General features: G+C 32.9%; 1 protein-coding gene across 2 annotated transcripts; it reads right to left on the bottom strand.

Annotated features, from left to right (window-relative positions):
• Positions 1 to 78: 78 nt before the first annotated feature.
• LOC135732349 (tetraspanin-9) lies at positions 79 to 7713 on the bottom strand. 2 transcript variants are annotated; one of them, XM_065250309.2, is made up of 8 exons: positions 7489 to 7713; positions 6690 to 6787; positions 3212 to 3400; positions 2462 to 2536; positions 2262 to 2369; positions 1646 to 1756; positions 1422 to 1505; positions 79 to 1007 (listed from the first exon to the last, which is right to left on the bottom strand). In XM_065250309.2, exons 2-8 carry the CDS (start codon positions 6744 to 6746, stop codon positions 939 to 941), a joined length of 693 nt encoding a protein of 230 aa, XP_065106381.1. In that variant the 5' UTR covers positions 6747 to 6787; positions 7489 to 7713; the 3' UTR covers positions 79 to 938. The 2 variants fall into 2 exon arrangements, with proteins under 2 accessions (XP_065106381.1, XP_065106379.1); XM_065250307.2 differs by having other exon boundaries at positions 6690 to 6767; positions 7489 to 7710.
• Between the last annotated feature and the right edge of the window lie 3540 nt (positions 7714 to 11253).

The raw sequence follows: 11253 nt of genomic DNA, 5'->3' as shown, positions 1-11253 counted from the left end.
AGTGCTGGGTTGGTGGTACTTCCTGTATCTTTAACCATAAACTTCATATTTTCCATTTATTGTTACAAACAGGAGGAGTTATTATTCTTCATTTCACTTTATTTCATTTACATTATTTTAAAGAGCAATAAAACATATTATCAGCATTAGAAATTGTCATATCAAACTGGTGAAATTGTTAAATAAGGAAGAGATAGCATGTGTGGTTTTACCCATGTGCATATTCTGGGAAATCAAATGATTTAGCTTAAGTAGGAAGAAAAAGGAAATAACCAAAATAAATGCTTTACATTGTTCGATCGATATACAAAAATATGTATATATAGTCTCTGTAACAGTTTAATCAAAAGAACGTACTAGGTCATATTCAACATTGCTTAACATTATATCTGAAGTTATATACAGTGTAAAATACAGATAGATGTGCATGTAAAGATAATTCATAACAGCCCTCTCAGACTTGACATTAGAATTCACAAGGGTGAATTTAACGTCTAAAAATCCCCTTTTAAGTTTAGTCAGTCATGGTCAATCTAAAATAGTACAACTGTGAATGGGTGAGTTTTAAAAACAGTTTCTGTAAGTTTTTTAGTTTCACATCTCTAATAAGGGTTTACAAAAAGGAAACGAATGCATAAGAAATACGTTTATGAAATCTGCATGGACCACCAACGGTGAACACAATGTTTGTGGCAATTGGTCTGACAGGTAATGGATCTATGCATTTGCTAACTAGTTTCCTTAAAGCAGTGGTTCTCAACTCCAGTCCTCGCCCCCCCCCCCCATCTAAAACAGACCAACATCTAAAATGTTCTGGGGGGGCCCCAAGGACTGGAGTTGAGAACCACTGCTTAAAAGACATATAGGGGGCACTACATATGCACACATATAATACTATATCTATATAAAAATTATTGAAGATCTGTGGAAATATTTGATCACTTGTATTGTAACCCGGTACGACTGATGTGGCAAAACAGGGTCATGGAGAAACACATTCCCAAGACCTAGAAAAGAAGAGAAATTATTAGTATAATTATAATTCGAAAAATTTCACCTCTTCATAACCATAAAAAAAAGTGTAATCAAGTTAACGCATCAAAATAAACAAATAATTGAATTTAGTAGATTCAAAACAGTAAATTGAAATGATTTTTACAGCCAATCTGATTAAATTTACCAATAAAAACATTTCAGTGTGAGAGGACTGGAGACCTCCATTAAAAAAAGCTTTAGAGTTGCTGCAACTGTAAAAAAAGATTTCCTGGTTCAACTCAAAAAAGTAAGTTACCTGGTTGCCTTAAAATGTTGAGTTAATTAAGTAGAAAAAGGCAACCAGGTAATTTAGTTCTTTTTTTTACGTTGAACCAACTTTTTATCAGTGTGGTGATTTTTAAATCATTCATAAGTAATCTTTATACCTCAATAATGCAGACAACAATGACGCCAATCCCTGTGTTCAAGAGGTTACTTTCAAATGTTTCCTTTAGCTTTTTGTAACATCCCTAAATGTAATAATAAAAAATACATATCAATATGTGATCAGCATTATACAATAAATATGTATCAATGTTGATATAAGTTTACAGGATTTATATACAAAAATGTTTTAGTTGACACAAAAGGCATTTGAGTGCTGTATTACCTGGGGCCAGTATCTGGTTGTAACATTTTTGTAACAGGGATCGTCCTTGCAGCAAGAGTCTGGTACCCATGTCTTCCAATCTGTATAGTTGTAGATCCCACAGCACTGAAACTGTTGAGGAATTTATTCGAAGAATAAATGTAATTGAATTTACACTAAATGTGAGTGGTGCTTAGCCATGCAAAACTGGATGGTTGTGAAGGCATTGTTTTCCGTCTTATAGGCAATGGATTAGTAAAGCTAAGAGTTCAATTTGATTTATATAGCGCTTTTCACAATTGTTTAATTGCTTCAAATCAGCTTTACATTATATGCAGAAAACCCCCCAGAAAAATCCTAAAACATAAACGGCAGAATACAGCAGCTAAGATTAACCATACTAGCAAGCGTAGTAATAATGTAACCCGTAAGAGGGTGTTAAGTTAAGCCAATGTCAGCAGACTCCCCAGGGGTTGAAAAAAACCCCTAGGAGAAAAACCCTGTGGGAAAAGTCCTAAGAGGGGAAAAAAACCTTGGGAGAGAGCCAGACATAGCTGATTCTATAGAGTATATATTATATAATAGATTTATATAATATATATTAAATAATATTTTATCATCTCAAATAACCACTTACTGTTTTATGGACAGTGTCCCAGTCATCTTCAGTGGTTTTATTTTGTTGTCTGTTGGTTAATGATCCATTTAAACCTTTTTTAAGATCTTTTTCAATGAATTTATCAACCTGTACAGAAAAAACACATTTGATCATCTTCTCTATAACAATCTTCATTTACTTCCACATCATTGCATAATTTCATCAAAAGTGTTTTGTACCTCTCCCTCAAATACTAGAAGAACGCATGCCATAGCCAACTCTGCCAGCATTAGAAGGAACAGCAAAATGAAGAACTAAACCAAACAAACAGAAATATTCAGTTGACGTATTGAAAGTTGTGCACTTTGGTGTCATTCTAGTGTAAATGATAGATGTTGTGTACAGTGGCAAGAAAAATTATGTGAATCTTATAGTTTTCTGAATAGATTTGTCATAAAATGTAAACCGATTTTCATCTTAAGGTGTTCCTATGATAAACATAATGCGTCTATTCTGATCTTTCATGTCTTAAATGAGTACAACAAAAAAAACTCATAGTGCTTGTGGAAAAAGTATGTGAACCCTTGAGTTAATGACCTCAGCAAAGCTGGAGTCAGGTTTTAGCACAAGATAATACGTTTGGAGGTGTGACTGATAAAAAACCTCAAACTTTTGGAGTTTGCTCCACACAAGGACACACTTATGTAAGCCACGCCTTGCCAAAAAGAGCTTTCAGAGGAGCTACGAGAATTGTTGCTCTACATAAAGCTGGAAAGGGCAACTAAGAGTTCACATACCTTTTCCACTGCGATTTTTAATGTTGAATAAGTGTGTTCAGTTTATTTTAGACGCATTATAAGACGTTTATAGACGTTTGTCAATACCCTTGACTAAGATGAAGATCACATTTTATGAAACATTTTATCCAGAAAACCATTACATTCCAAAAGGTTCATATACTTTTTCTTGCCACTGTATATTTGACTTACAGATATTAGCAGGCAACGGTTTTCCTTCAGGGCTCCAAGAAAGCCCAGGAAGGAGACACAGGTAATAATGATTCCTATGATGAAGAGACTGTTTGCTATATTCATAGCTTGTAAGCTTGGAAGGAGAGATGCAAACCTAGAGGTTGTCATCAAATAGGTGCCCAATCCAAAGATGGCAGCACCACAGATCTGTAATGACAATTTCAAAATCAGATTTACAAAAGCAAAGATATACAGTATGTATAACATACATCAACTAACTACACTTCCAATAACAAAAAGGTGTTACACAAACACATTACTATAGAAGAACCATTTTTGGATAATATGAGTACAAAGCTACAAAGTAAAAAAAGCAATACCAAGCAATAGCAATAGCGCTAATACGAGATTATATAATCTCATATAACCATTTACTCTTTCATTTAAGAAAGAAGTGATTCTTTGACTCAATGGTTATTTGATGAATCAAAATGTTTCTTCTATGGGACCACTTTTACATTTTTCTGTTTAAAAATTATATATATAGCGCTTTTTACAATGTTGCATTGTTTAAAAGCAGCTTTAAATGAAAAATCCACAGAAAAATGTAAAAATATATATGAAAAATGATATATAGTTTTAGTTTAGGATAGAATAGGATATAGTATTTTTCAAATTGTATTTTTCTCATAAATAAATTGTAATTTAATAGAACATACTTTTCATTGAACATTAAATCAATTAATATGATAAATAACAGGTGTGATATTAAACTAGACAAGCTTTTCCATCTTACATGAAAATAGCCTTAAAAGAACAACAAAATAGAACAAGTTTTACATTACAAAAGAATTTACAAAAGTACAATGAGCAGGAGTGTAAATAGCATAGAGAAACTGTAAAGTGCACCCACACTACACACCTACAAAATGGAAATAGTGACGTCTATAAGACTGGAGCTGGACTTTTACAATTAAAGCTATAACAGAATTCACAAAAAACTTTTTCACACCTTCTGGTAGACTTCCTTAATACTCATAAAAATGGCTGCATTATTTTTGACCCATAATGTGTAAATATCGGACAAAACACATGCTGGGTTAAAAATGAGCCAATGTTGGGTTGCTTTTATGCAACCATTTCTGTAGAAATTACAGTATTACTGTGTATCACTGCTTTCAGTAACTTACTGTAGATTTTACATTTATGTTATTTACTGGCAACAGTTTGTTCAAAATTAAATGAACATGAAACAATTTTAGTCTTAATCTTTTACAGTAAGTTACTGGCAACCAGCTGCATAATTACAGTAAATTTACAGTGTGGGTTATAATAACCCAGCAGTTGGTATTGAGTCAAAAATAACCTAGCCATTTTTAGAGTGCATGCTTGCCATCTCCCCTCGTCTTTTAAATCCGAAACATTTTTATTTTCAACAAGGTTTTTGTTCCAAAGGTCAGTTTAGTCGCTAGCCAGACCGATAAACAAGCACAGACCAAAAGTTAACTTTGGGCCAGGCACGTAACCGTGGCAATGTGCATGTGTCCGATTAGACTGTCCATGATTTTCAATATCGTAAATTTTACGGTTCATTTTTTCATGCAGGTGGTTCAGATTCATGTGTTTCATTTTTAACCATAAAATAAAATGAAGGTCAAGTTGAGGGTAGATTCCTCTTTTGATTGTAATTAAAAAACACGCCTTTGTCATCTTCCCTGAAAAATGTTACATTGTTTCTGTTTGAAGTCTTTAGTCCTATAGCCTGTCAGTTGAATGAGGTATCAATTAATAAACTATTGTCTGGGATCTTCTGTTAGCTGTTTATTTTGATTTCTATTATTGGATTTTTCTACAATGTGTTTTTGCTTGGGTCAGATCAGTGGCGTAGTGTCTGGGCATGCAGGGTATGCACATGCAAATGGGCCTGGGCCAACAGGGGGCCTGGCCCTGGTCCCGCCCCAGCTTTTAATAAAAAAATTTTTTCAATTAAATTTTTATTTGTGGCCTCAATGAATATTTTTTTGTATGCATATCATCTTATTCTCCGTAATGTCTAATTTCTTCGTCATTTCTTGTTTGTGTTTATAATTTTTTTTGCACTCCGTGGCTGCCGTAGACTACTACGCCATAATTTTTTTACATGACGCATCGCTGCGCCAAAAAACAGAAAACACAGTGTGAGAGGTTACTGTAGCGGCTATCTACATGAACATTAAGGATGGACAAATATAAACATAAAAGTGGGGCCTTAAAGAGAAAAGAGAAGGCGGAGAAGTTAGTCACGAGTCAAAAACTACCCAAAACATTTTGTTTTTCTTTATTTAAATCTACCCTTTAAAGTAAAAAAGTAAAGTAAAAATATTTGACTACCTTATTAAAAGTATATGTTGTTAACAGACCTGCGCGCCACAGTTAACAGTGCCAACGGGGAAGGTTGGGGGGGGCTTTGGCTTAAGGGGGCCCGTAATTTTTTTGCATATAGGGCCTGGGACTGACTTGCTACGCCACTGGGTCAAATTGACCCTTAACTGGAAAAATTACTAGAATAGTACACTTTAAAAAAAAAAAAATACATCAACTTTGATGTAAAACAGAGAAGTAGGGCCACAACAATATGCCTTCTGCGTTTTGGGAATAAAAGAATTTAAAAAGCAGAGCTAATTTTAATATATTTTAAACACATATTTTACACCTTGGCTTAAAAATCCCCAGCTAAGGTCATGTTTTTTGATTTACATAAATCATCCTACATTATGGAAATCATTCTGTGCATTTTCGCACATTAATTTTGTACTTAATATACTAAAAATTTATCTTTAGTACTTTTAAAAATGTTCTTAAGAGCATCCAAGTGTACTTCACTGTGCTATTTTGAGACACCATAAATATGAACTAAAATGTGCTAAAAATGTATTTAAAAAATGTATTTAGGTACCACTTGTAGTAAACTTGAACCCATCTTTGTATGAAAGTTGAGTTCAAGTTTAAAACAAGTGTTAACTAAATACATTTTTTAATACAGGGATAGTATGTTAAAAGTGCATTTTAGTTCATATTAATGGTGTCTCAAAATAGCACAAATAAGTACACTTAGATAATCTTAAGAAAATCTTAAGTAGTACTAAATATGAATTTTTAGTGTATTTTTAAGTACAAAATTAGTGTGCAAAAATAAAGCACTTTAAGTACACTATGGAAGTGTACTACTTTTTCACCTGGGATCTTTAATACAGATTTAGCAAGATCATGTCAAAGATTGAAATTTGAGTAAAATCGGTGATCAAAATCAACTTTGATGCTTACAATTATAAGACTTTATCCTGGGTTTCACACACAGGGTCACAAAAATAAAAACAGCACATTCAGTCTTAACAGAACACAAGGGTTCAAAATAAACATTAGTGTCTATATGCTGTAACAGCGTCACAGAGAAAAGAGTCACAATATTCAACAGCCTGCATATGAATCATGTGACTGACCTAAAATGGATACTTACAAAAAAGATGAAGTTCACCACACACATGGTGTACTTCAGACACTTGAGGCAGGACATCTCTGACAGTGCTGTTCAGTTCTGCAAGGTTATCAGACACACTGGACTTCAGGTTAAATGGTTATCTCACCGTGTTTTTTCCCCCAAACTACACTCATCCACAACTCAAAAATGACTGACTCAATGTCAGCAGCTCATTTCCTGTGTCAAAAGTAAAGGCGGTGCTGATGGAACACAATCTGACGCATGAACTACTAAACGGTTTCATATTCATTTAACTGTCTGCATGCATTTCCTGCTTAACTTCCTTAAATGAAACAAACCGAAGTTAAATTCTTTACAACACTGCTTGATGATTTTGTCAAATGGAGAGGACACAAACCTTGATTTGAAGACTAATCATAAACAAGAATTTTGCCATTTAACTACCTAAGAGCTATTTATGTAGTTCCTCTTTGATATGACTACACTAATGTTCAGTAGAATTAACCACAAGAGATGATGTAGAATGCAAAACAGAATGTTTAAACTAAACATATTTAAATAAATTTTTTTTTAAATGATTTCTCTTAAGTGACAAAGAAACAATTATGTCTAAATCATATTTCATATGTACAATTTAGAGCATGATGCTACAAACACAAAAGTCAAGGGTTCGACTCTGGAAAACATTTATATACACTGAAACATATTTTTGTGTATGCCGATAAAAACAAAAATGTAATTCTTAATCTTACAGTAGATTTTAAACACTTATCAAATCATAAATATCAGAAATCTCTTATTGATTTGATTGTCTTACCTTGTTGAGAAATTAACTTTGTAAAAATACAAAATACTCCAAAGAATGATCCTCAATAAAGACTCACACTTCTGACTCTGTTACTGGCAGTGGGAGGGCACAAGCCTCTCTTACTTCCTCTGTGAATGACAGGGTGTTTATCAGAGTGCAGGGGATGTAAAAAAAATGACGAAAGGACAGAAATAATAAACGAACAAATAAACAAACAAATGAAGAAAAAAAGAAAGTGTGTACAAGTTAAGAAGATAAGAAATGATCAAAATGAGGTGCTAAATAAGAAAGAATGAAAAAGGATAAGAAAGAAAGTGTTTAACAGTTAAGAAGGTACGAAAGGGTTCAAAGGTAAGCTATATACGTAAAACCAAGGAGAAAGAAAGAAAGAAAGTAAGAAAGAAAGAAAGAAAGAAAGAAAAAAGAAAGAACTGTGTGCAAAAGTTAAAATGGTTAAAAACGCTCTTATCAGTTTATGATTCACTGTCACTAACTGTCACTAAATACCCACAAGCCCAACGTGCCCAAAATATCTTTGCTGAAGAGAACAAAAAGTGCAGAGTGCATTTGCTATATGCATTACGTTTAAACCACAGACGGTGTATGTACCACAGTGATGGTAGAAATATATAAAGATACAAATAGGGTTAGAAACAGAAACTGATTCTGATCAATGGGAATTTTATTCTCATGAAACACTTCAAAGCAGTTTGATTTTAGATATAGCATATTTTATTACACTGTAAAAAATCTATTTAACTAAATGTTGATTAACGTGTGTGGGTTTTAACATATATTTTTTGATTTTTAACCAATTTAAAACTGGTGTTTCGCTTTAAGACAAAGTAAAAAACTTCGTAGATCCTTTCCTCAGTATATCCACATGGGACCTATAAAACCAACTATGAGATATTTTCTTAGTCATGTGTACCAAAAAAACATCTGATTTCAGTGTCATGTACATACAGATGTTTTCCTGTTACTGTTAACTGTAAGAGTTACACAAAGAAACTGGAAAAGAGGAAATGAAATATTAAGGCCTGGGAAAATTCAAAGTATGAGAAACATTAAAAATTATTTATACTGCGCTCTATACTTAACTAAAGTATGTGATCAGTTTTAAAGGGATAGTTCACTTTAAAATGAAAATACTGTCATCATTTACTTTTAAACCTGTATGAATTAATTTTTTCTGATAAACACAAAAGAAAATATTTTGAGAAATGATGGTAAACACAGAGCAGATAGTGACCATTGACTTACATAGTAGGAAAACAATATTTTTGAAGTATTGTGATAAATGATGAAGAAAATATTTTGATAAATGATGGTAAGCACAGTTGATGGGACCTATTAAATTCCATCATATTTTTTATTCCTACTATGGAAGTCAATGGTCACTATCTGCTGTGTGTTTACCATCATTTCTCAAAATATCTTCTTTTGTGTTCATCAGAAAAAGAAATTCATACAGGTTTAGAACAACACGAGGATGAGTTAACGATGACAGAATTTTCATTTTAAGGTAAACTATCCCTTTATCAACACAAATTGACCAATGTTTTATAGCACATATACAGCAGTGAGCCTTTTTCTGTGTTTCTCTAAACTTTATTTATGTTTGATAAATGAACTCTATAAGAAGTGACGTAAAAATTAAAAAGCATAAAAAAGGTCTTTGGTGACCACCTTTTGCCTATAATGCAGCACCAATTCTCCTAAATACACTGATGCTGTACAACAAAATTATGCAAGAAATGCTACGAGGTATAGAGTCAATAAATCGGTGCCCTTTGGATGCAGGATTTTTTTAATGTGTCAAAAACGTTAAACCGCAAAGGCACTTGAAAACATAATGAAAGATAAAAAAAGCCTTTATTCTCACATGGCATTAAAAATAAGTCCCAGGTACACCAAAACCTTGCGGCTAACCAGCCTTTTTTAGGGTGTCTGCTGATGTTGATATTTAGCGTGATCTTTCTCACTCTCTTTAGCTACCAATGTGAAGAAACAAAATGGAATTAATTTTTGTGCCTCAAAACATCTGTAAACATATGAAACAGAAATGTAACTACACTGCAAAAATTACTTTCTTACTTAGTATTTTTGTCTTGTTTTCAGTACAAATGTCTACAAATTCTTAAATTAAGATGTATTTTCTTGATGAGCAAAATGACCTAAGAAAATTAATCTAGTTTTTAGACAAAAAATATACAATTTAAGTGAATTTGTGTTTAAAACAAGCACAAATAAATAAATAAAAATCTGCCAACGGGGTGAAAAAAACCTCAAGAAAATTTTTTTTTTGTTTTAAGCACAAATTCAATGAAATTGTATTTTTTTCTGTCTAAAAACTAGATTTTCTTAGGCCATTTTGCTCATCAAGAAAATACATCTTGATATGAGAAATTTTTGTATTGAAAACAAGATAAAAATACTACGCAAGAAAGTCATTTTTTGCAGTGTACGTTACATAAATACTTTAAACATATGCATTGAGTAGGCCTACAATATTATATTTGTCAACCTCTTTTAAAAATCCATGGTTACTACACTTTTACCACAATAAAACCATGGTTAATTTTCGTAAGGGTTTCTCACATTGAGGGAATATAATTTGGGATACCATTGTTGACCTGACCCATCAGCCACACCATTGTAACACGCCACTTCCTGTCTAGGGCGTTTGAGCATTGTTGCTAATGAGACCTACCACTGTTGTGTCATTTGCTTGATAAACTTGGCAAACTTTATGATGTGTTGGTTAGAGCTGAACTTGGCGGTGCAGTCATAAGTCTTGTTAAAGTTAGAGAAGTTGAGGCCTCACAAGCTTAACTTGTTGATGAGCTGTTGTACAATAAAAATTTGTTTGCTCCTGGTGTGCATGAGCCAGGTAGAGAATACTGCATCACCCATGGAGGGGTTTGTATGATATGAAAGTTGGAACGGTTTAAGTGTTACAGAGATGAAAAAGTGAATTGTGAAAGTGACATATTTGCCAATTTATGGTAACCCATACTTGGAATGTGATCTCTTCCTTTAAAGTTGACATTTCACAATTAAAATTAAAGTTGAATTTTTAAAGATGTCAAATAAATCGTTGGTGTCCCCAGAGTATGTATGTGAAGTTCTAAAAAAAACATATCATTTATTACAGCATGCTAAATTTGCCACTTTATAGGGGTAAATAAAAATGTGCCATTTTGGGTGTGTCCTTTTAAATGCAAATGAGCTGATTTTTGCACTAAATGGCAGTGTTGTTATTGGTTAGTGCAGATAGTTCACCTTAAAATTAAAATTCTGTCATCGTTTACTCATCCTCGTGTTGTTCTAAACGTGTATTAACTTCTTTTCTGATGAACACAAAATAAGATATTTAGAGAAATGATGGTAAACACAGAGCAGATAGTGACAATTGACTTCCATAGTAGAAATAAAAAATATGATAACATTTATAGGGATAGTTCGGCCAAAAATGACATTAAACCCATGATTTACTCACCCCCAAGCTGTCCGAGTTGCATATGTCCAATGTTTTTCAGACAAACACATTTTCGGATATTTTAGAAAATGTTTTAGATCTTTCAGTTGATTAAATGTAATGTTACGGGGTCCACAACCTTCAAGTCCAAAAAAAGTGCGTCCATCCTTCACAAATTAAATCCAAACGGCTCTAAGATGATAAACAAAGGTCTTCTGAGGGTAATCCGTGCGGTGTTGTTGTAGAAATATCCATATTTAAAACTTTATTAATGTAAATAACTACCTTCCGGT

This window comes from Paramisgurnus dabryanus, chromosome 5 (genome assembly GCF_030506205.2).
Source record: "Paramisgurnus dabryanus chromosome 5, PD_genome_1.1, whole genome shotgun sequence".
In the NCBI taxonomy this organism is placed as follows: domain Eukaryota; kingdom Metazoa; phylum Chordata; class Actinopteri; order Cypriniformes; family Cobitidae; genus Paramisgurnus; species Paramisgurnus dabryanus.
This window is presented reverse-complemented; position numbering and strand designations above follow the sequence as displayed.

Bases quoted from the DNA above. Each gene is read 5' to 3' on its own strand.
- LOC135732349 (XM_065250309.2), bottom strand. From the start codon at position 6,746: ATGTCCTGCCTCAAGTGTCTGAAGTACACCATGTGTGTGGTGAACTTC. The intron at 3,401-6,689 runs GTAAGTATCCAT...TTGTCATTACAG, and splicing joins TGGTGAACTTCATCTTTTTT to ATCTGTGGTGCTGCCATCTT. The intron at 1,757-2,261 runs GTAAGTGGTTAT...ATTCCTCAACAG, and splicing joins GGGACACTGTCCATAAAACA to TTTCAGTGCTGTGGGATCTA.